At 40.3% G+C, this 26,000-nt stretch overlaps 1 protein-coding gene across 1 annotated transcript in view; it reads left to right on the top strand.

Annotated features, from left to right (window-relative positions):
* The window catches only part of RP1 (RP1 axonemal microtubule associated), a 295,171-nt gene that overhangs the window by 150,561 nt on the left and 118,610 nt on the right, over nucleotides 1-26,000 (top strand). The window contains exons 28-32 of the mRNA XM_073329615.1: nucleotides 4,362-4,443; nucleotides 6,577-6,632; nucleotides 6,805-6,837; nucleotides 13,674-13,843; nucleotides 24,177-24,396. Coding sequence (XP_073185716.1) covers nucleotides 4,362-4,443; nucleotides 6,577-6,632; nucleotides 6,805-6,837; nucleotides 13,674-13,843; nucleotides 24,177-24,396 — 561 coding nt within the window. The remainder of the gene's footprint in view (nucleotides 1-4,361; nucleotides 4,444-6,576; nucleotides 6,633-6,804; nucleotides 6,838-13,673; nucleotides 13,844-24,176; nucleotides 24,397-26,000) is intronic.

Raw genomic sequence — 26,000 nt, 5'->3', positions numbered from 1 at the left:
ACTTTATTGCCTCTGCAAGCAGTGATCGAAGGGGGACGGCTTACAGGGAAGTAGAGTGAACTAAGGGGGCGGGTTTTCATCAAGAAGAAACAAACAGAGCTTTTACACCATAGCCTGGCCAGTCATGAAACTGGTTTTCAAAGCTTCTCTGATGTGCAGCGCGCCCTGCTGTGCTCTTCTTACCACCCTGGTGTCTGGCTGTGCATAATCAGCGGCCAAGCGATTTGCCTCAACCTCCCACCCTGCCATAAACATCTCTCCCTTACTCTCACAGATATTGTGGAGCGCACAGCAAGCAGTAATAACAATGGGAATATTGGTTTCCCTGAGGTCTAAGCGAGTCAGTAAACTGCGCCAGTGCACTTTTAAACGTCCAAATGCACATTCTACCACCATTCTGCACTTGCTCAGCCTATAGTTGAACAGCTCCTGACTACTGTCCAGGGTGCCTGTGTACGGCTTCATGAGCCATGGCATTAAGGGGTAGGCTGGGTCCCCAAGGATAACTATTGGCATTTTAACATCTCCAATGGTTATTTTCTGGTCTGGGAAGAAAGTCCCTTCCTGCAGCTGTTGAAACAGACCAGAGTTCCTGAAGATAAGAGCGTCATGTACCTTTCCCAGCCATCACATGTTGATGTTGGTGAAACATCCCTTGTGATCCACCAGTGCTTGCAGCACCATTGAAAAGTACCCCGTTCAGTTTATGTACTCGCTGCCTTGGTGCTCCGGTGACAAGATAGGGATATGGCTTCTGTCTATTGCACCACAGTTAGAGAATCCCATTGCAGCAAAGCCATCCACTGTGACCTGCACATTTCCCAGACTCACTATCCTTGATAACAGCAGCTCAATGTTTGCGTTGGCTACTTGGATCACAGCAGTCCCCATAATAGATTTGCCCACTCCAAATTGATTCCCGACTGATGGGTACTGTCTGGCATTGCAAGCTTCCACAGGGCTATCGCCACTCGCTTGTGAACTGTGAGGGCTGCTCTCATCTTGGTATTCTTGTGCTTCAGGACAGGAGAAAGCAAGTCACAAAATTCCATGAAAGTGCCCTTACGCATGCGAAAGATTCGGAGCCACTGGGAATCGTCCCAGACCTGCAACACTATGCGGTCCCACCACTCTGTGCTTGTTTCCTGGGCCCAGAATTGGCATTCCACAGCATGAACCTGCCCCATTACCATGATGATGTCCAAATTGCCGGGGCCCGTACTTTGAGAGAAGTCTGTGTCCATGTCCTCATCACTCTCGTCACCATGCTGCCGTCACCGCCTGCTTTTGCGGGTTCTGGTTCTGAATATACTGCTGGATAACGCGATTGGTGTTTACAACGCTCATAACTGTTGCGGTGATCTGAGCGGGCTCCGTGCTTGCCATGGTATGGCATCTGCAGGACAGCAGAGTGGCAGCGGAAGCGGCAGGTGGATGACGATGCTGACAGCAATACGGCACCTGCATGGAAAAAGGTGCGAAACTATTGTCGGCCGTTGCTTTCACAGAGAGAGGTGGGGGAGCAAGGGGTAGGCTGGCAGCAGATGGTGCAGTACGACTGCTAGCTATCGTCGTCTCCTGGGTGCTTGCCAGCGGACGGTGCAATAAGACTGTAGCTGTCATCGTTTCCAGGCAGACTGAATCTCCATGAGATGAAACTTAAGAAGAGAATGACTTGGAGTCACTCCCATGTCTGCCCAGGCACTCCTGACTGACCTCACTGAGCTCGGCCAAGAGCACCCAGGAGACGATGCCGACGACGCCTACCAGTCGTACTGCACCATCTGCTGCCACAAGCCAATGAGCTGCTGCTGTGTAGCAATGCAGTACCGCGTCTGCCAACACCCAGGACACGTACGGTGACGGTGAGCTGAGCGGGCTCCATGCTTGCCATGGTACGGCGTCTGCACGGGTAACCCAGGAAAAAGGCGCGAAATGATTGTCTACCATTGCTTTCATGGAGAGGGGAGGCTGACAACATGTACCCAGAACCACCCGCAGCAATGTTTTTGCCCCATCAGGCATTGGGATCTCAACCCAGAATTCCAGTGTTGCAGTGGAGACTGCGGGAACTGTGGGATAGCTACCCACAGTGCAATGCTCCGGAAGTCAACGCTACTCTCGGTACTGTGGACGCACTCGACCGACTTAATGGTCTTTAATGGTCTTAAGTGGGGACACACACAATCAGCTGTATAAAATCGATTTCTAAAAAAAAAGTCTATAAATTCAACCTAATTTCGTAGTGTAGACAGACCCTCAGAGAACCATAATAACAACATCCTAGCGGTGAGGAGGACACAGAGAAAATCTGGCAGCACTAGGCCATTTGCTTCGTGTGTACTGGGCAGTGTGGGATTGTTCCTGCGGATGGCATTATATATACTCTGCATGGTCTCAGACAAAATGAGAGTAGCGTTGATCATATCTGCGGATAAGAAGAGAGCCTCCTGCAGGGCCCTGATATCAGTATCAATCTGAAATACAGTTGAGAATCACTGGCATAGTGTAAAAGAACAGAGCTGACATTTTGAATTGGCTACAGTAAAGTATTTGCAGACTAGAATCAGATTGGATCTCCTTAGCTAAGCTGGGTCAAACCTAGTCAATACTCATAATTGAGGATCAGATTGCATTGTTTTAGGCTCTGTGTAAACATATGGTCCTTGCTCCAAAGAGTTTACAATCTAATTAATGACCAGATGCAATGGGTAAATCTAACAAGCAATTGGAGGGAAGGTGGGAAGAAGGATAAGGGTTATATTAATAAGTTTGACAAGCTGTATGAAATATCTTTTATTGGACCAACTTCTGTTGGTGAAAGAGACAAGCTTTTGAGCTACTTAGAGCTCTTTGTCAGGTCCAATAAAAGATATTACTTAATCCACCTTGTCTCTCGAATATCCTAGGACCAACATGGCTACAACAGCGCTGCAAACAATAATAAGTTTGCACAGTTACTTAATCTTGCATTATGCACAATCTGATGGCTTCAAATCATTTACACTTTCTTTTAAAGTAATAATTTCCTTCTGCTCCTAATGCTTCGCTGAACGGGCATTGCCTAAGAAAAAACCTGGTGCACCTCGAGGTGTTCTGATAATTCAATAGGTAGCATTCTTCCCTCTGAGTCAGTACTGGGCCAATGCCCTGCCCACTATCCCGTGGGAAATATCTTTTGGATAAAATATGAAAACAAGGTCTTGAACATACTTTTTGTCCTTTTTGCAAGAATGCTAGTGTTAACCAGGGCATCATGGCCAAATTCTAAATTACGGAATTATATTCAGCCTACCTAAATCCGTCCTGTGTTTTCAGTTGACTAACTTATTACTCAATTCCTCTCTTTATAATGATGGTTATTGTGTGTATCTTGCCCAGAAAGTGTGCTAGTCACTAGTTTGATATTGCTGGTAGAGAATGGCTGCTGTGTTCTGCCCCAGAGAGTGGTGGTTGGTGAGTGGTAGTTTGGTGCAGTTCAGTGATAGGTAAGTGAACGCTATATGAATAATCTGTTAAATGCTTGGATCTTTCACAATCGAAGTGTTACGTAAATGTAAGTTATGTGATTACGCTGGGCTTAATAATTTTTAAGAAGTTTAGTTAAGAGCGCACTTTGCTCTCTTCATAGAAGGAAAAAGCTGAACTAAAATGTGCCCTTGAAACCAAGGCTTAAAGAAAACACAAATTTGAAAGGCTTAGTGAAGAGGTTTTCACCTCAGTAGAAGAACCCCTTCTGTTCAATATTTTTTTCCCAGTCAATCTAATGGTCATTCAGTTTTTACACCATACTTTGCTTTGGTGGTTTATTTAAAGTGATTTTTATTGAACTTTTTTCAAGATTGAAAGCTTATATTTTTCAGAGACCGTATAAGGCTATTGTAAGAACACACATGAATGAGGATGTTATATATTAATCCAATGCTCTCCAAATTCATAATGTCAAATACTTCATTCCCAAAGGACCAAGATTTCTGGTTCTTACAGTGAATCATGGTAAATTGCACAAGCAGAATGTTGTCCCCACATGTGAACCTGAACAAAAGGAATAGAAGAGCATAGATTGAAGTGGAAGTGGGGGTGGCAGTTTACAGATGCTGGTACACTCCTGTCTCCACACAAAGAATACTCTGCTGGAATCAAAATAGTCTCTTGCCCATGCACAGGAATACTGTGCCTTAGTAGTAGAATGGGAATCTTGTGAGAGTATTAGGTTAATGTTTTCACTTCTTTAGCTGAGTTTTGACCTAATGAGATCTGCTGTTGGGAAAACAGTTGTTTCAACTTTTCTCTTAAAGATATTATTTTTTTCCTCCCCAAAAATACAAGCTTGCAAGTAAACTTTTGTCATTTCAACCCAGGCAACGGATGGTTCCTTGATAAGGTTGTTGTCAAATTTAAAGAGGAAGACGATGACCAAGAAGTTGTGTTTCCCTGTAACAGGTATGCCATTCGTGGGAAATCAGAACTATAGTTTGTTATACTGCAGGCAGCTTAAGGAAAACATTGCAAGACAGGAGCCAAACACTTAAAAAAACCACGTTGCTGCCTGCACAAAGCCCGAATATATGAATCCCGCCCAGCAGTCTTCCGGGGAGTAAGGGGTGAACAGAATTCACTGCTCCAAGCCATGCAGAAAAGGCTGCTGCATCAGCATGGAAGGGCATGGAGTAAGATGAAAAAGGTCAAAAGCCAAATGTTCTGTGGGTGAAAAGTGCAATAGTTTTTCCTTTACCTTGCACGTACATACCATATAAAACTAAATAATGTTTCAATTCTCTGCTCCTTAAAAGATACTACATTAAAAGTTTCCAATCATACGGATTTAGGCCAGTTCGTTTTGCATTTCCCAGTCACTAAAGGTCATTAGCATGAACCTAATATATTGGAAAACTTTGAAGAGAACTTTATATCTAGATGCAAAAAAAAATTAGTTTATATTGTCTTAGAGGATGGTTAAAATGTTTCTGCTCACTTATCAAAGGTCTATTTCCCTGTCTCAATGCTGGCTCTAGAATTTTGCTGCTGTAGGCAAAATTGAAAAATATCCAACTCTCTCAGCCTCCAGTCACCACTAAACATTCTTTTGCTCCAGATATTTTGCCACCCTAGACAACAACCTAGCCTTCAGCAGTTTGTATGTTGAAGCAACCGCCATATGAACTTTAGATAGTTTTGCAGCAGACAAAGTTATAGATGAATATATGTGAATGTGTGTATTATAGCTATATCTAACAATATAGAAATGATTCAGAGAAGTATATTTAAAATCAAGCAGATTATGCATTGCAGTACAGGCTTTCCAAATACTCGAAGTATATACACATTTGGCTACAAAATAGTTGTTCATGTCAGCTCAATCATTTTTAGGGTGGGGGTTGTCTTACAATCTTGATTATCAATTAGAAATTCAGTTAAGAAAGGAAACATTGTCTGTTTTTAAGTGAAAATTGCCCTCTAGCTTAAACAAAAAATTCAATTTGCAAAAATCCTGCAAATTGTTAGCTAATAACTATTTTCTTCTCTAAAACTATTATTGTAATGATTAGTTTTTTATCTATGAGGCTGTTTAATTAGTTTGGTTTACATTAAAGTTGATTATTTGAAGAGTAGACAATTGTTTCTGTAATGTCAGAGAGATTTTATAAGATTCCTCCTCAGGGAGGAATACTTGACTAAGACTGTGGACTTGCCATAAAACTGCCATGTCAAAAAGAACTTATTGAGCACTAGAAAAAGGTTAGAGACATTATCTATAGAACTAGAGGGGCTCTGTAATTCTTTGCCTGTAGTAAGTGCTAACAGTGAACCAAAGTTTCCTGTCTATTTTTAAAAATGGTTACTGATCTTTTGCTTCCTTGGAGGGGATTAAAAGATAATTCACAAAGGTTAATTAAGGTATTTATTGCAACAATAGTTTAAACATAATGGAGTCTCGTCTTCTCTCTATGCACAAGAGATTTATTCACATAGTTACTTTGTATATGGAGTGTAGAATGAATTGCAGTTGTCTAGATTTAAACAAAGGATACAGCAAAAGGGAGCCACTAAGTTGGAAGCATATAATGATTACCAGTATTTTTAAAAAAGAGAACCCATGTAATGTCTGTAAAACATTCTAATGTGTGATAGGGGGATCAGTTGAAGAAGTATGTGGGGGTATTTTTGTAGCACATCAAGTTTAGAGTTAAGACCTTAAATTCTGTAATGTACAGTGAAGGGCAAAATTGAGGTGAAATTCACCTTCATAGCTGCCCGGTCCATAGAATCTCGAAGCCTCGTAGAGCTTAGAATCTAAGGAACCTGCCAATACTTACTAGTAACTACCAGGTGTAGTGCTAACACCATGAGTAATCCCACTGCCTGTGGTATAAGTTGGCATGGTTTCATTGAATGAGCGCAGCTGTGCCAATTCATACCAGCCGAGAATTTGGCCCAGTAAGTGTTTACAAGACTTAGCTTGACAAGAGATGCACAAAAAAACATTGGTGAAAGGAGGGGAAATGCTGAGCTTCCTCATAAAAAGATTAATTACTAACTGCCGTAACTCTAATTATTATCTCTTTACAATGAAAGATGGTTAGATGAGTACCAGGATGATGGGAAGACTGAGCGAGAGCTAATTGCTAAAAGTAAGTATTCCAGTACAGAGAATTTGCATTATAACAATATTCTAGATATCAAATGACTAGTTATGGCTGAGAATATGAAAATTCTTTGTGAATGTGATTATAAATTTAGACATACTTATTTGCTGATAAAGCTACTTAAGATAAAGCTTTTTTATTTGTTTATTTATTTTAGAAAATGGTAATTTGCAGAAGGCATCCACCAAAGGTGAGAAACACTCTATATTCTCCTCCCAGAACTTTGACATTTAAATTAAACTCAGTTTCAATATAAAGTGAACAAATAAATGAAGCAAATTAGTTTCCTTAGACAGTAATCATTTATGTAAAGTCTCAGGTATTGGGGGAAATGCACAGAACTTGGCTGACGATGCTCTATAAAGGTGACCTGCTATGTCTTTTCAAATGAATTGAGCAAAGGAGATACTTCACACAAACCATTTTTGGTTTTCTTCCCATTTCTATTATTCAGTCCTGAAATCAGTCAGAAATTCCTCTGAGAACAGATTTCAAGAAATGGTTTGTTTACCCAATGCCACTGTCATTTAATACATAGGGACAGCTCCCCCAACAAGCATCAGTGAGTTGAAAAATGTATTGTGAAGTGACAATGGAAACAGTTTCAGGTCAGAGTTCAGAAGGGTTTTTCCAAGAGAATCCAGAAATAATTTAGACTTAAGCTATAAAATTGGTCAGTGTAGTTAAATGCAGTATCTTCATTTGGTTGAATAAAATTGGCTGAGTTAATGAAATCTGAATATTAGAAATCTGTCTGTCTACTTACCTATCCACAGATATAGCGCCTATCATTCTAGTAGCTCAAGTATTTAACACTATAAATAACCTCTTTTTTTCTTCCTTGCCAGCTTTAAGGAGAAATAACTTGATGAGTTCATAGGTGTTTGATTTACATTTGTGGGTTAGCGTGGTGGGTGAGTTGGTGTCTGTATCTGAAAATCTTAGTGAGGGAAAATAAAGTCAAAGAACTGAGCTTTGCATTTAGTTTTGAAAATGGTTACTTGTGTGGTTACTTATCTTTTGTGGGGTATGCCCCATAGGCTAAATCTAGGTCCAACTTCAGCAAGTTTGGTGTCATGCTCTCAAAGTCTCCCCAATTGCTCAACAGTTGCATTGTTCTAGTGGAATGGAGCTTTCATGGATGGAGAGGCAATTTCTCAGGTAGTTAGAGTTATTCCCATGGAGAGCTTTGATTATCACACCAGAGACCTTGAAGTGGACGCTGCATTCAGTAAGCTTTCCATTCATATTGGAGCATCAAGGACATGTGTTCATGGCTGCCTGTGTTGCTAAGCAGATGGACTACTGTTTTTTGTGCTAGTCCGAGTTTTACCAGGCTTTGTGACTTCATTCTGAGATGTATTCCATTGCAATAATCAAGCATGCATTCACGTGTCTGACAGGATGTGGCACAATCTTTTGGCCAGCCAATAAGGTAGTGAGGTGTTCTTTATCTCATGTCTATCTGAGCCTTCGGTAGCATTGAGGAGTCCAGAAGGGCACAAAAGCTGATTAGTCAGTCTGAGGGCAGATGTTCTCAATAATGGGAGTGTTAAAGAGGAAGCAAGTTTTTTGATAAGTCTCCCTTGGCCTATCAGCAACACTTCCATCTTGCTGGATTCATCATTAGCCATCTGTTCTTCATCCAAGTGCTGATTTCAGCTGGGCATGGAGAAAGCCAGGAGATGGTACTATTTGATGTAAAGGAGATGTAGAGCTGTGTTTCATCTGAGTACTGGTGACATTTCAGCCTGTGTTATCTGATCAGCTATGCCATATAGCTGTTGAATGATATGAGAGACCAAGTCTTGTGGGAGGTTAACTGAACAAAGGAGTTAGGAAGGAGGTCTTGAACTCAACCCACAGGTATCCATTCATGTGCAGTATCTGGGTGTATGTCAAAGTAGAGAGAACTCCCCAGAGCCACAGACCCTTGATGGAGAAAACCTTTGTTCTGACCTCTCAAATCTGCACCCAGCAGTTTCAACTCTGTTGATCTCAGTTGGTACTGCAGATCATAGTATGACAGGTATACACGCTCTTGCAGACTGTATTTAAGGCTTTAAACACTAAACACGCTCACAGAATAACAGACAACCAGTGCAGATGGCAGCACACTGGTGTTACTGATTCTCACAAGTGAAGGCCCTTGAGCAGTTAAGATGTCACATTCTTCAGTAATTGCAGCCTGCAAGTGAGTTCCAAGAGAAGTCATCAGAAAAAGGCATTGTAGTAATCCAGCCTTACCTCAAGGTCACAGAGGCATGGACACTGTGCTGAGGTCTGTCTGAAAGCAAAGGTCACCACATCAAAATAGTTGAGAGATAATAAGCCACTCTTGAAACCCAGAGAATCTCCCTCTATCTGGATATGGTTAATGCTGCTCAGCCATCATCTTCCCCATTGCCTTCTCCCCAAACAGGGGTATTTGAAACTGAGCTGATCATCATTGTTAAGCAGGTCTCCTGAGCACTAGTTGAATCTCGGCACTTTTCAGTCAGGTTGCCACTCTACTTTCTATAAATGAAGTATTCATTCTAGATACCAGCAAATGGGCTACAACACAGATATCCATGAGCTACTTAAGGCAAGGGTTCTGCCTGCAGCTACACCAAGCTCCGGAGCATCCGCAGATCATAGATAGTCTCTCTCAAACCAAGTAGGGCAGCAGGGATGATTTTCTTTTTTTTTTCTCTCCCCCGACCTCCCTGCCCCCATGCCTCATGAGTCTCAGAATAATGCAGAATAAGAGAAGAGGCAAGATATAGTGTACCACAATATTGTTTATGTTGCAGTCAGATAAATGGAGCTAATCTCCGGCAGTGTGGTTCATGAGATGCTCTGGGGTATTGCAGGAGTTTACGGGTGTTGCACAGAATGTGGTTCAGCAGCCGTGAAAGCAGTTCAGCGAACAGATATTTTTAGATTGGCTCTTCTTGTGCCACGCAAGCATATTGGGCAGATAAATATATAAAAACAAATAGAAAATACAGAAGAATTTCTCCCCAGAAATTCTTCAGATTTTACATTGTCCCTTCTCCTCCTTCAAATTTCTGCTGATGGGGTGAAAATGATCACAGGTAGTCCACAGACTCCTGGCAGATTAATATTAGTCCATATCACAGGCACCTCTGTTGCTACCCAGTGGACTCCACTGCCTGGCCAGTATGGGTGGTCTCACAGTCATGAATACACACCAGGTTTCACCATGTATTCATTCATTCATTCATTCCAAAGTATCACAGTGTAATGCAGGCTTAGAGCATGGAGAGGTTTCCCCACAGCCTTCACTCCTCAGCCAGACTCACCCTCTGAGCTCCTCCTTGCTTCCTGTTCCTTCCGCTTATATCCTCCCAGTTATATTGTGAGCCCAGTGATTATCAGTGCTCATAATCTCCCAGCAAACTGCCTACAGATGGGCCTGCAGTCTTCTCCAGGCTGCAGCAATGCCAGTGATCCAAGTGCTTCTGATAGTGCCCTGTCACAGCCCTGTTTATAAATGGCAGCGACAATGCCATTTGCCAGGTGGACTCTGAAGTTACTGAAGAAACAAATCAAGCAGGCTGGCAAACTCTATAGCAAGCTACTGAAAGACAAGCAAAGTAAGTAAGCTAAGAGACCATGACATTTCCATGATCTCTGTGCATTCCCTCAGTAAAATAATTTAAGCAACTGCTACATCTAGCAAAGTGGTATGTCCTTATCAGTCCTGAGAACATACAGCACTGATGTTAGAAAATCAGAGAGCAATACCTACAAAACACCAACAATTACCTAGATTGCTTACATAAGAAGATGTAGCCTCCTGTATTGTCATTTGATTTAAAGTTTTCACTCTTAAAATATAGTGTCTGTTTTAAAAGTTCTTGATTCTTTGTGCAGAAGTCACTGCAGGTTTGATTTCCCCACTTTTGCAGCTAGCATTTCTTCTGTGCATCACAGTGCCAGAGGTTTGTTGGGAGGGTGGCATTAAGGCTGATTCGGCTTCATTTGTTAAAGTTAACAAAGTGCTCATGCACTGGCAGCTAACATGAAAATGAAAGCCTTCGTTACATTGATTTTTTAGAAGACTTTTAGAAGATTTTTTAGAGAGAATTTTGATTCTTTGCTGAGAAACAGCCTTTCCACTTCCCCTTCCTGGTTCATTTAACAAGCTGCAGACTGACTTTTCAAAAGAAAAGGGCCATAGCTAATAAACATAACATACAGATAATACAATCCACTGACGTTAACACAGTGAACGGTACATAACAAATGCATAAATAAATGCATCTTTTTATATGTGGCCATGCAGGGTAGGTACAAAGGCAAAAATTTTCAATCCTGGGTATCTAAAATGAAGCACCTAAATAACAGCCTGATTTTCAGAGGTGCTAAGCACCCAGAGCTTCCACTGATGTTCGTGGCAGATTTGTCTGAATAAGGACTGAAAGTCATGATGGGAGAACTTCCAGATTTGGACAAAAGACAAATATAAATATAAAGCCACTACCACAACCACCACCATCGCATTATACATCAACCAATGGATATTTGCAACTAGTTTCTTTTCTAACGTAGCCATTTTTTAATAAGCAAATGTCCAAGGGAGCTAAAGTGTTAGACAAACATTTCTTCTGACTCTGGAGTGAGCAGATGGAAATGAATTTACCAAATTGAGAGAAAATGCAATTAGGTTGGTTTGGCCAGGACACTAGACTGTGGAAGGAATGAAAAGTAAACGCTTGAGAACAAGCAGTCGCAGATGCCTAAGAGGCCTTAAATCTGTTAACCACTGATTAATTTCCTGGGAAACTCCCAACTCTCTGATCACTGATACATTAACCTTTCTTTGGAAACAATAGTCAAGAAAAGATACAACCATGGGCAACAATTAAAATAAATCACAGTATTCAGAATAGCTTCCTGCGTGCTCAGCACCCTGCAGCAGAAAGCCTGCAACTGTGTGTAACCCACACACCTCCTGGGTGTGGTGCTCTGTCCCATCTAGTGGCACTGAGACCACTTAGAGAGAAAGAGATAAAATGAGTCTGCTTTGCAGCTTTTGCTAAGAGCCAGTTGTCTTTTAGCTCATGCTGAAGAGGCTCATGCAGTAAGCTCCAGAGGTTCCAGGTTCGATCCTGCCCACTGATGGCTGGGATCTGTCGGTGTTACATATGCACCGCCGCCTTCTCTCAGCTTGGGACAGATTCACCCCTGGCTTATCTGCCTTCTACTCAAGTACAGCAGGGCCCAGGTGGAGGAAAGTCTACCAGGGAGGCACTGTGATATAAGGTGGTGGTCACAATCTCCCTTCCATCAGGCTCTAGGGGCAGCCTGTGCAGCCCTCAAAGAGAGTGGTGCTTACTGTAGATGGGGCATGGCCTGGGTGGCCAAGGGATGATCTGACTCATTGTAGCCTTGCTTCAGCCCCTCTCCCTGTGGGATTACTGTGCAAAAACCTGGTTGAAACTGAAGAAACCAGTGGATTACCCAAAAAAGCAACAGTTCCAGCAATGACTTCCCTTGCCAGCATGAATTCCTAAGGGGCTCAACATGCCAGGCTGGCACAGGGAGCTGCAATTTGCATCTCTATGCCTCAGCAGGGCTGAAGCTGGCCATACATATCTAAAAAATAAAGTTCCTCATTAGACAAGGTTTGTATCTGTCACATATTGCATCTGACTCATCCCTGGAAATAACCTTAGAAAGACAAAAGCTAGCCTGTCACCCACCAGACTGACTGTGAGCTGCATATCTGCCTGCTGTTCTGTGTCTGAACCCAAAAGAGCCACAGAACAATCAGCTGTGACACAGAGTGGGACAGAAAACAGGGAAAAAGCATTAGCCAAGGAAACTAGAACAAACAGATGGAGGGGGAAAAAAATAAGCAGGAAAAAATGCAGCTTAAGAACAGGAAAAAAATACCTCCAGGTTTAGAAGTGAATTAAATGCCTCTAAAATTTCTCTTGACAACACGCGTTGTGAGCAGACACATGATCATGAAATAGTTTTCCTCTTTATTAAAATCATCAGCAAATGACAACACTATAGAAGTACACATCACAATCTAAGCACAGATTCTTAATTCCTATCTCTGTTAGGTTCCTTTTGCCACCTAGGATCAGCATGTTCCCTCAAGTATCAGTCATTTTGAAATCATGGGCAAATTCCATCGAGCCAATTGAAACTACTCTTTTGGTCACTAGCATCTATTTAAGTCACACAGTGTTGTTTCAGCTCCCGGATTTGTTTTCTGCAACTTTTTTTAAACAGGAGAATAATTCATAACTTTGATACAATTTCCAGGTATATTTTTGCTAGAATTCATGGTTTGCAAACAATTTCATTAACGCATGGCAACTATCCAAATACACTCTAAGAGGGCCCAATCCAAATTATGTTGAAGCAAAATGAAAACTCTCACTGAATTTTTTGGTCTTTAAATTGGACCCCTAGTGAATAACTTGATCCCTCAAATCATAGTCAACTGAGTAGAACATTCTTATTGACAAAAATATTTAAAAATCAGGGTTTAATTTGTACTATTCAAGCAGCTGTGTGTTCGAGTATTCAATTGTTTCATATGACTCCTATGTTAATGTCTTCCATTTTAAATAATCTACCATCTCTTAAATAGATAAATCATTTTCATGTGAAATACATACATAAGTTAAGAAATTAAATTAATGGATAAATCAAATCAATTATATTTAAATAAATAAATACAATTAATTATACCAACCAATGTATTATAAATTATTATACTATTATTATAGTAATAAAAATAATGAATGTAACCACATAACCAAGGATTCCTTTTCCCTTGGCCCTATTATTAATATCCCCTTATATATCCACTCCTCAACTGAAGTCCTGCATACGTCATGTCTTTTTTGAGGCAGAGGGTATGTGGCTGTCCATTGTTTGTAAAGCACCATGTAAATTTATGACACTGTTCAAATGCTTTGTAGTAATAATGATGAACAAATCCCTGTGTATTCCCACTCACTGTTAAAAATGTGATTTTTTTCTTCTTTTATTTAGCACGACAATGGAGAGTGAAGGTTAAAACTGCCAGAGATTCCCCAGAGCCACAGAAGTGTAAAAGAACCCTTGTGATTTATGGCTCAATGGGCAAAAGTGGTGACCTTCTCCTTTCTCCACAAAGCCCAGAATATGTGTGCTTTCTACCCAGAGCAACGGATGAATTCCTTGTAAGTCATCACTATACAATACTGCACTGAGATTATAATGACATTCTGCTCTAGCCAAAGGATATATTTGAAATGCTGCTTTGGTTGCTACAAATGATATAGTTATTTACAAAGCTGGAGTGATATAACTTTAGATCTTGGGCCATCCTCTTCCTGCAACCCTACTCAACTACATAGTGTTCACATCCCAGTGTAATGTCATCATATTCCAGCGGGTTTCAAAGATGTAAATCAACAAGAAACATGATTCCATTCTCGTATTTTATAGGATATGCTGCTCATCGCCTTGTATATTTTTTTATTCTTTTAATCCTGTTAACCCTGAAATCATTGGGTAATTTGCCATTGGTGCTAATGTGTAAAGTATCAGGCCCTAATGCTTTACTACATGTTCTTGCACCCTGAAGTAATGAGGGCTGCGTAAACTTCTTAGTGTGAGATTGTGCCATTGAGATACAGCCTGTAGCCAAGGGGAACATGGAGCTGCACTGCCTCAGGAGAGCCCCCAGGAAGGCAGAACACCTACTGGAGCTCCTGAGGCCAAGGCCAAGCACCCATTACTCCATTACTTTTGTGGCAGGTAGCTTGCTGCCCCCACGTGGCTGCTCAGAGTGCAGCCATGGCTTTGCCTGCTATTTGTCCCCAGGGGAGTGAGAACAAAGAAGCCCCTCTTTTTCCTTGAGTGCAGTGAATTTAATTCTGCTTCTCCTTCACACAGGCCACACAGAGGCAGGAGGATGAGAATAGATGGAAAAGAGACACTTTGGAGGGATTTTTTTTTCATACCAAACTTGGAACTCTGCTGTGGCCTTATGAGTAGGAAATGATTGGGGCCTCAAAGGGGTAAAAGTCCCTGTATCTCCCCCTGGAACTAATCCATTTCCAAGGAGGCTATAGTCTAGCTAGGTGGATGCTCAGAAACAACTCAAAAACTCGCAGGTTTTACTGCTTGCCAGTTTGGAACTTAAGATCTTGATACTTCTAATATTGCGGGATCTAGTATTTTAAGTGGGGGGCTGGGAACTTAGTGTAAAAGATACAATACCTGTCCCTTTCCCTTCTTTCAGAACGCTGAAGATGAAGAGGGTTGGACCGTGTGTCCAAAGGACATAAGTGGGGCTTTGCTCCCTCTCTGGTCTTCATTAAATGGGCCTCCACTTTTCCACAGTGCCACACTGACAGCTTTCTAAATACATTTCCATTTTTCTGACTTGCTTAGTTTTACGGAAACATGCTATATTTTCCCTTGGCTGTTCATGTCCTTGGTTTTGTTGCTTTGTGTCAAAACCTTAATATTTTCTGAAAGTTGTTTGTTGTGCATGAAGGTTTGTCTTTTTGCAATATGAGTCACGCTATTTTGCAAATTTTGTTGCATTTTAAGTAAATCAGAGGAACAGCCCTGATATTAAATAGTGGTTGGTGTTTCATGGGAATCTTTGAAAACCTTTCTCTTTAGAAACAATTCAATTGATATATCTTATGGTTTCTGTTGTTCTCTTCCTTTCCTCCTTATTTCCAGGGACATTTGAATAAACACAGGATCTTTGTTTCATAAGTGAGTTCATCTGCTCCCATTTATGGCAGCATACTTATTTGCTGTGGGAATGATTATGATGTCACAATGAACGGAGAGTTATGAATTCTGATGAGCACTAAGCAGGAGCAGATGAACTCTTAATAAAACACAGATTATGGTTTTACACAAATGTCTTTAGTAATACAATGCAGTAAGGAAGAACCATAGATAATGTAGTATATGCAAAATTCATTGTTTTGAAACAATGGGCTTAATTTTGATCCCAGAAATCCATGTAAATCTGCATATTGCCCATTTACGTGCCCACTCATGTGCACATCATGGCAAAAGAGTATGTATATCTCTGATTTTCCAGGTGCATTCACACAAGTTTTTCACAAATGCATGCACACCTTCAAGTTGACAATCACATCCAAACTATTTTGAAAAGTTTCCTATGAAATGTCAGCAGCTCTCTCATTTTAATTACAGATTGTTAGCAAATATAAAGAACAAATTACTGAAATATATTGTCATGGAGTCACCGGGCGATGCTCTGGAGCTACTCCATACAAAGCCAGTCAGGACTCTGGGGGAGCATGCCTTCTCTCTGTGAGCATACCGTCTCCAGGGCAAGAAGCTTACACAGCTTCGATCTTCCTGAGTCTGACCTTGGAGCATTCAGCATCCCCTTCCACACCGTGCGCTTCCCACAGCAAGTCCGCACAGGAGGGGCTCCTGGGGAAGCCAGTGGGTCCTGCACCCCAATTCCGTAGTCAGATGTGACTCTAAGCCAGCCAGTAAAACAGAAGGTTTATCAGATGACAGAAATGCAGTCCAAAACAGAGCTTGTAGGTACAGGAAACAGGAGCCCTAAGTCAGGTCCATCTTGGGGCCAAGGAGGCCAGAGCCCCTTCTGAGCCCCCCTCCATTTCCCCAGCCAGCTCCAAACTGAAACTCTGCAGCGGCTCCTCTGGCCTTTGTCTCTTTCCCGGGCCTGATCTCTTTGTTCTCCAACACCTTCAGTTGGCACCTTGCAGGGAAGGGGCCCAGGCCATCAGTTGCCAGGAGACAGGATATCAGCCATTCTCTGTGCAGACAGCATCACGGTGGCCCTTTAAGGCTCTGCAACCACAACACAGCTTATCCCAGCACCAAGATACTTCAGAACTGCATAGGGGAAACTGAGGCACACACACAGTATTCAGAGAAAACATTAAGAACATTCCCACTTCGTCACATATATAAGTAATAGAGAATGCACAAGTTAAACCTACTTGCTTTCATTGATCTTAAACTTTGATAACAATAGTACTGTGTGGGCTTACCAATTAAAAATAAGTTAAAGAACTACACATGAAATGTAGAAAATAAATTGAGTAATAAGAAGTTGCGTTTATCATATAATCATAGAAACATAGGGCTGGAAGGGATGATTTGAGAAATCATCAAGCCTAAGTAATCCTAGGCAGCACCAAGTGAACTTAGACCATCCCTAACAAGTGTTTGTCCAACCTGTTCTTAAATACTTCCAATGATGGGGATTCCATACCTCCCTTAGAAGCCTATTCCAGAGCTTAACTACCCTTATAGTTCGAAAGTTTTTCCTTAATCTCCCTTGCTGCAAATCAAGCCTATTAGTTCTTGGACATGGACAACAGTTGATCCCTGTACTCTTTCTAGCATCCTTTAACCTATTTGAAGACTGTTACCTGGTCCCCACTCAGTCATCTTTTCTCAATACTAAACATGCTCAGGTTTTGAACCTTTCCTCATAGGTCAGGTTTTTTAAACCTTTTTCCACTTTTGTTCCTCTCCTCTGGACTTTCCCTAGTTTGTCCACATCTTTCCTAAAAGGAGGTGCCTCGAATTGGACACAGAACTCCAGCTGAAGCCTCACTAGTGCAGAGTAGCACAGAACAGTTACCTCCTGTGTCTTACATATGATACTCCTCTTAATACACCCCCAAGTTTATGGTGGTGGTGTCCTCTGAGACTGGCAGAGTTGGCAGGAAAGAGGGAGAGATGAAAACAACGGAACAGAAATACTAAGAAAAATGAAAGGTGTGGGGTTTAAGGGGATAGTTTGAAATTGCTGGACACCAAGTAATTTTATTTTAAACATTACTAAAAATATTTAGTTTAAAGAAACAAGAAATGGTAGGCCAGCTCTTAGTAAATGTTTCTCTTTCTGTCAACTTAGGGGTGTGACGACTTAGTCACAGAGGTTCTTTTACATACCTTGGGGACACCATGACCAAGACTATGCAAAGGCCAAAACTATAAATGGGGTTCAAAAAAGAACTAGTTAAATTCATGCAGCATAGGTCCCTCAGTGGCTATTAGCCAAGATTGTCAGGGATGCAATCCCATGCTCTGATTGTCCCTAGCCTCTGATTGGAAGAAGCTGGGCGTGACAGGGGATGGATTACTCGATGATTGCCTGTTCTGTTCATTCCCTCTAAAGCACCTGGCACTGGCCACTGTCGGAAGCCAGGATACTGGGCTAGATGCACCATTATTCTGATGCAGTATGGCCATTCTGATGTTCTAAAATAATCACAATGATTAACTATGACTGTTTTAGTATTAAAAGAAAGGAAAATAAAACATTAAACAAAACAACACAAATGGCTGAACACAAATGATAAACTAGTTACTTTCGTTATAGTCTCTTCTGTATGTATCTTTCTGGAGAGCTTCTAACAGATTTCACTCTTGAGAGTGTCTTGCTTCTGAGAGTGTTTTTCTCTTGGTAGGTTAAGACCAAAGTGTACAATTTCCCAAAATTATTGTGTTCGGTTTTAGTATTTTATTGGATTCTTCAAATCGTTTATGTATGTGCAGAATAATTTTTTTAAGGGCAAGTTTAGACTGTCTAGTTATTAATAATAACCTAAACAGTTTATAGTTGGGCAAAGTAAGAAATCCTAACCAAATCCTATTAAATCAAAGAAGATATTTTAATTAGTTACTTAGAAAAAAGTCATTTAAGACAGGCCAATTACGAATATTAACAATTGTAAATCCAGTTACATCCATTGTTTCTCTGTTTACCAATGTTTAGCCCCTGTCTCCTCTCCAGAAATATATGGTCTAACCACTTGGTGATTAAAAAGAGAAAATTAGCCCTTTAAGTTACAAAAGCATTTTAATATTCCAACAAAATCACTGTGAGAGTTTTAAATCTAATCCCTTTGCAGAATCTTAGATAACTTCCTCTCACCAATCCATAGTGAAGTCTTGGGGAAGTTCTCCTGGGCCTGGTTTCTTCTTGAATCTTCTCTGTTTTTTTTATCTGTCTGTGGCAGCTTGCTTAGGAAGTGTGATGCTGGAGCAGGGTAGCAGAGGGTATGGGGATGCTCTCTTCAGTATTTTGTACCCTTCTGCTTCCTATTTTCATGGAATTATAGGAAAACACTTCTCTTTCAGGCTTGTTTAGATTCAGTGTTGGTTGCTGTCACCCATTCATTGGCTTCATGCCTTTGAGGTTGTCTTAGGTGAAATTTTCAGGTCCTGAACATGCAGTCTGCTTAATGACTATGCTACATTTCATAATTGCCTTTGTTCTTCTTGTGGCAGGAAGGCAACAGATAACTTTCAAAGCTAGTTTTAACTCATTCTTTTTATTCAGTCCATTCTCTGAGATATTTGCTCAATTTTGTTAGTTTGTCAGGAAATGAAATTCTGTCTTCAAAATCCAAAACTCTTTGTTCTTTATTTAAGAGTTTTCAGTTCCCCAGTCTTCTAAAATTAAATAGACTTTTACAAAATCTTTAGCTTAAGTTGTTGATTCTACATGACAATTTTTGGAATGATGATTTTCTTGTCTTCCTGAGTTGAGAGGGGGTTTGCTTGCACACAGTCCGTAATTAATTCATTGTCATTAATATAAACATTCTATACTTAAGTGGCTTCTTATATTGGTATCCAGTTATAACATCAAATGATTTTGCCATATTTGTACATAAACATGTTGCTATTCCTATAACAGTGATTTCAGGTAGTTATTATATGAAGGCTTGCATTTAGATACAAAATATTTGCAACTATACATCTCAAAAGGTGTTTGCCATTTCAGTGTTTTAAGAAATAAACAATAGTTTAAAATTTCCAACTACACAAGTTTTTCACGGAGTTTCAAAAACACAAGCAGAAATGTTTCCTTTGGAAAGGAGAGGGGTTGGTGTGGCCACTTTGCAAGCTAGATTTAAGGCTCTGATAACACACCCTACATTCCTTTTTACAATTATGCATCTATTTAAAACACGGACATTTTACATGATTTGTCATCTTGATGTTTGCTTGTTCTTGGGAAATAGAAGCAGAAACATTCTGGAACATTTTTCATTAGTTTTAACATTCCGTAACCTAACTAGTTAAACATATGTTTTGTTGTATTTCCAAGCATCTTGGCTATGACATACTGGCAGGTATATCTTAATTTTCAGTAAAGGCACAAACAAGTTTGTTGAAGCTAGACAAATGCAGTCTGGAAATGAGATGTACATTTTTAACAGTGAAGGTAATTAACCATTGGAACAACTTATCAACAGATGTAGTGGATTCTCCATCACAGGCAATTTTTAAATATGCTCTGGTTCAAAAAGGAATTAATTCAGGGAAGTTCTATAGTCTGGGTTATGCAGAGATCAGACTGAATGATAACAATCACTCCATCTGGCCATAGAATCTATGAAAGTGGAGCTGGGCACATAATGCAAAAATAGATAAATAATAAAATAATAATAATAAATCCATGTTTGCCCACAAATATGATTTGTTTCGGCTCTCCAGGCATCCCTTTTGGGTTTACTTTTGTGAAATTTTGAGGGCTCATAGAAGACCTGCTAAGCTCACATAGAATGGATATATTTATATGGTATATTTATCCCTTTCCCCAAGCTCTGCATGATTCTTGTTTTCTTACATTGTGAGCTTTTCAGGGCATGAATGGTATTTTATTATGTATTAGGAAAGCACCTAGCACATTGTGCATGCTACTGTAATCCAAATAATTATCATATGAGAAGTAGCACTACTAGACATCATGAGGATGGGATCCTTAAAACCAATCTCCAGAGTGCTGGAACAGGTGGTATTAAATGAGCTAGATAAGGATGTGACCACAAACTTCTGCAAAGAGGACCATGCACCCATTCATGATTACTCTGTGTCAGCAGTAGTGGGAATGGCAGAATATTAAATACTATGTCGTTTGGAGAAAAGAGGACTGAGTGGGCCATGATAACCGTTTTCAAGCACATAAAAATTTGTTACAAGGAGGAGGGTGAAATATTGTTCTCGTTAACATCTATAGATTAAGACAAGAAGCAATGCACGTTGTATATTTTCTGTGAGAAGGGTCACTGCTTAGCACATTAGAAGCCAGGGTTTCCAGAGCTCTGATACAGAGGCAATTACATGAATCGTACAATGATCTGACCACACCCTTTGTACCTAGGATGACACATGCATGCACACATGCTTTATGTGAAAGTGACAATGAATTAAAGTTAAGGTATGCATCCAGACAATAAATCTTAGAGTAGCCTAACTATTCTAGGACTGGTTCCTCTGAAGAAGTCTTGTGGAGCCAAGAAAGAAAAAGGCTCAAAATATTACAAATTTACCTAATCTTCCTTTATCTAGTACCTTTCTCTGAGAGAGTCAAAGCCCCAGTGGCTTGTTCAAAGCCATCTCTTGATTATAAGAGTTATGCTCATTCAATCCTGGAACAGAAGCAATACCTGTTACTTACTATATGACCAATCACAACTAACATAGCTCAAATTTCAAGCACCAAGTATAGAATACTTGGCTCAAACTGTGACTGAGAGAGGAAAAATATGTGACAAAATTAATTAGCAAACTTTGAATCATGAATAAATATGAGGAAAGAGTATTCTACTTGCAAATACTCCATAAGATGAGGAGAGAGGCTGCATTGCTAAGAATTATTCGCTCAGCTCTATTTAGGATATTTTGCATTAATTTGAAGCTTATAGGGATCAGAAGGTGAAGAAAGAAAATTATTGGAGCCAAGGTAGGAATCCAGTTCTGAAATAGAAAGGTGATCATGGTAAGTTGCTCAGGAAAGGGTTAGAATTGATGTAATAAAAACATGCATTACGGTGATGGACCAAAAGACTGAAATAGAAAAGAGGATAATAATGATTGAATGAGAGGAAAAAATGTTAAAAGGAGAGAAATATCTGCTGAATTCAATTGAGATTACCCAGTGCAGTTTAATTCAGTAGATCAGGAAGAAGTCTGGTTGCAGGTGTATTCTGTTTGGAGGCATAGTCATAGAGTTCATTGAAATCAGGATTATGGGAAATGAAGGGAAAACAATGGTTGTAGAGCAGTCACGCTTTAAACAGTAGTGAAATAGTCTCTGAAACTGTCTTCCTGTACGTTACATCTACAATGTATATTGTATTCACATTTGCTGCAAGGAATGCAAGATGTATTTTTTAAAATGTCTTTAGAATTTCTTTGCAACTGTTAAGAAGTCTAGAGGGCTGCAGAGGGCTGGGTAGCAGAAGACAAGATAAGAAGGTGGGGTACAATTTGCCACCTTAAGTAAAAAGAAAAATATCCGAGTGCTGTATTTTTGCAATTCTAAATCACAAAGTTTTTGTCCAGTAAATACTCTTCGGTATGTACAACTAAGTAGCTGTGTGATATAAATGGAGTCAAGGGGTCTATTTGTAAGAAGGAAAAACTACAGGCAATAATTTTAAAAACAGAAAGTCCTGCTGTGAAAAAGCAGAACTTATGACTTCATTGCTTCTGAAGAAGGCACAATTTGGACATGTAGAAGAACAGTACGTTCTCCCTTTGAGAATAAGAGAAAAACACACACCTCTGAGAAGAATTAGATGGATTAGTACAACAAATATAGCCATGCCTCATGATACCCTTTGCAGCCTCCACAACCTTGAATGAAAAACTCTTGAAATAAAACCCTGTTCGTGCAATGGGGAAATTCTGTCTCCCCTTGCATGGACACTGCGATATTGTTAAACACAGTGGAATCAATGTGATTCCACTGCACAAGACTTGGGAAGGATATGGTGAACCCACAAAGGGCTGCAAACCCACTGTGTACTTCAGAGTACAGCTCCACAAAGGATGCTCTTGTATCCCCATATAGCAGGGCTTGGGGCAAGTAGGTGCAGGCCAAGGAAAGAGAGGGGGAAGTCTGGTGGATTCTCCAGTGAATAACTACAGCCTCAAGCCCACATTATTTGCCACAGAGCAGCACTGCTACCAATACGTGGACAATGAGGAGGATTTCATGCCCCAGTCCCTATGAACTGCCCTCTGACTTCTGGGGTTTAGCTTGGAGGTAGAATTAACTCATTTTCCTCTTCTGATTGCAGTATTATTTTAATAGGTGCCACCTTTTTAACTGACAGTTTCCTCCAAATATTCAAAACATTCCACCATATTTTAGCTACATGACTTCTGTTGATGTTAATGAGAGTAGGGCAACTAACCATCCTCTGCCCAAAATAATATAAAATGTTCCTTCTGCTGTCTCTAAATAACAGGTTAACTCACTCAGGCACTGGTCACAAAGCCTTATGTTGTAGTTGGACTGAAAATATTAACTTATAAAATGAGAGAAGGTAGTTTTGATGGAATACAAGACCCTGGGCAACATTTTTTGCTTAGTCCTGTCTTAAAATTAATTGTTACCTTTTAAAACGAGCTTCGTCTCTTGTTTCTCTTGAAGCCACTATTGTTTCCAGCAGTAGGCTGATGAAACAATCAGATGTGGGTGCTGCTTTGGCCTGATGGCTGTGAATGAAGGTTGCTTTCTCCATCCAATCCAACAACTTTTACAGCTTCGGAAGGCTGCAGCTAACTACCTCCTGGAATGAAAGGTGGGGAGAGGAGAGGCTGGTGGGTTCAGCAGTTCCCTTCTCTCTTCCCTGCCCCACAGACACTAAGGAAATGAGAAAGTAATGAGGAGGGATCTGACTGCAAATTTTGCCATGTCTATCCAGGTTTTTTGCTATCGATATCATTCACCCTCAGCCCCTCCACTGCCTTAAGCTGTGGATTGGATGGATAAACTGGGGCTCAGAGAGATCCATGGAGGTAGTGAGCAGTGGAAAGATCCCACCGGGACTTGAAGTTAACCAGCAAAAGTATCAAGGGATTCAACTTTCCCATTCCCGATCATCAGGCCAATGTGGTTACATCATTGACAGTAGGGAAGGGCAACCCTATAGTGCAAAGCTAGATGTATAAGGTTAATGATTTTTTTTTTAAAAGAACAAAACGGCTCCTGTTTTCCAACGAAGCGGATATGAAATCATTTGGATTATGAAATATATTATTATACAAGTGAATGTTTCATTAAAACTACTTGAGCGAGGCTTTATTATTACTTCTTGTTATTACCCATAATACCTAACACTTAGGGCTTGATCCTATTGATTTTAATAGTAGTTGAGGGCACTCAGCAGCTGGCATGATCAGACCATTACATAACAGCTTCCATCCAAGGCCCTCAGTGCACAGATATTAATGAATTTAGCCTCACAGCTCCTTAGCAGGGAAAGTATCATCCCCATTTTTCAGATAAGGAAACAGAGAAGGAAGATTCAGATGGCATGCCCAAGGTCACACCAGAATTCTATAGGAAAACCAGGAATAGATTGCTTATCTCCTTTATCTTAACCACAAAATCATCCTTCCTGTCTGTTAACATTAGCTTCATCTGTCCTATGCCATTTGGAAAAAGTCTCTGTTCATGATGCTGCCTTGATAGCCTACTTTTCTTCATTATATTTATTGCAGGTTGAAACTGGAGATGTGGGGGATGTGTACAAGATTCGGGTCAGCTGTGATGATTTGCCAGGTTTTGAGGGCTGGCATCTGAAGTCCTTTCACATGCAAGAGCTACATACTAAACAAGAAGTGAACTTTGACTGTAACTGCTGGCTCTCTGTTAACAGGGAAGACAGAGAGCTGGTGAAAGAATTCCCTGCAGTGAATGAGAACCAGAAACCTTTACCAGGTAAAAATAGCAAAGGAGACAGGAACAAAGTGAATCAGACTTTGAAAAAGAATAAATTCAGCAAATATGACATTTAATCATTCTCCTTACTTAAAATCTGTGGTGCTTCTGCAGTGACTCTGTTTGCGCATGCATTGCGACAATATTGCACATTTTAAAATCTCTCCTAGTTACATGACAAATTGGGTTTAACATTTGCTAAATTTTGTGCATAACTCTAAGTGTGCAAAACTGGAAAAATCTAATTATGCTAGTAAAAGATAAGACATAAATCAAAGCTATGGAAGTCAATTTTGGTAGACTTAGTATTGAATTCTTTAGCTTATCATAGCTTGAGTTACTGAAGTGAATATCAGAAATAATCATTACTGTACACTAAAGTTGTGCTGTAATTTCAAGGGCATTTATGTAATGTGGGAAGGTCCCACTTTTTCAGAGGGCCTTCCAAAATTGTACCCATAACATTAAAGAATAGAGAGCTTCACATTTGTGCATTACACATGCAGGTCAATTGGTTAAGGGCCCAACTGTCATGGTTTCTCTAAACCGAGGCTATGTCTACAGTAGCACTTTCATCGGTAAAACTTTTGTTGGTTAGGGGTGTGAAAAAAATCACCCCTTGATCGACATAAGTTTCACAGACAAAAGCGCCTGTGTGGACAGCACTATGTTGGCCAGAGAGCGTCTCCTGTTGACATAGCTACCACTGCTCATTTGGAGTGGTTTAATGATGCCGACGGGAGAACCCTCTCCCGTCGGCATAGAGGGGCTACACAGGAGACCATACAACCGTGCTGCTGCAGTGGTACAGCTGTGCCACTGTAAGGTCTGTAGTGTAGACATAGCCTAAATGTTCTAACATGGTAACACGGTTTGCTCCTATCTGAGCATCTGAAAATTACTATGGATCTTAAAGGAAAACTACACTGATTAATTATGACCTCATATATAGCTAAATATTAGCCAAATAAATTATATATAGAAAAAAAATTTAGGAGCTCATGTTACTATGTCACTATCTCCATAAAGCGTAACATAGGTCTGCAGCCTTATTGATACTTCCCAGAAAAAGGCCACTCTGACACTGTAGACTGGACCAGCGAAATGCAGTCATATGACTGCATTATAAAGACAGAAGACTTTAAAAGGCATCATGTACCTTACAATGTTAAATGTGTTCATTAGCTTGTCATATAATACATACACTGTCATGAATTCAGATACTACGTTATGCCCATCCCCTCTGCTCTAATTTGCATCATGTCAAGAAGTGCCTTCCTCCTTGATGGTTACTTTTTTATTTTTATTATTATTATCATGGAGACATTTATTCTTCTGACGGACAAGAATTGACTTCTCCTTAGTTCCTCCAGAGTCCCATACAATAAAACAGAATGATTTTTTCCAAGTGTACTAGCACAAGAGCCACATAGGGACAATCAAGTTCCCACTGTCAATGACTCCAGTGGGAATTGGATCAGATTCATACAGAAGAACCACTCCCTTTCTGTTCTAATCTCCATGTAATGTGTTCTTTTTTTGGTTGTAGTTTCTCTGATTTTATTAGAATATCTTTAAATTATATTGCAGTTTTCCTTGAAGCT

The sequence above is a fragment of the Lepidochelys kempii genome, chromosome 2 (assembly GCF_965140265.1).
Source record: "Lepidochelys kempii isolate rLepKem1 chromosome 2, rLepKem1.hap2, whole genome shotgun sequence".
Lineage (NCBI taxonomy): Eukaryota > Metazoa > Chordata > Testudines > Cheloniidae > Lepidochelys > Lepidochelys kempii.
The sequence above is the reverse complement of the archived record's forward strand: the minus strand, read 5'-3'. Positions and strand labels throughout refer to the sequence as shown.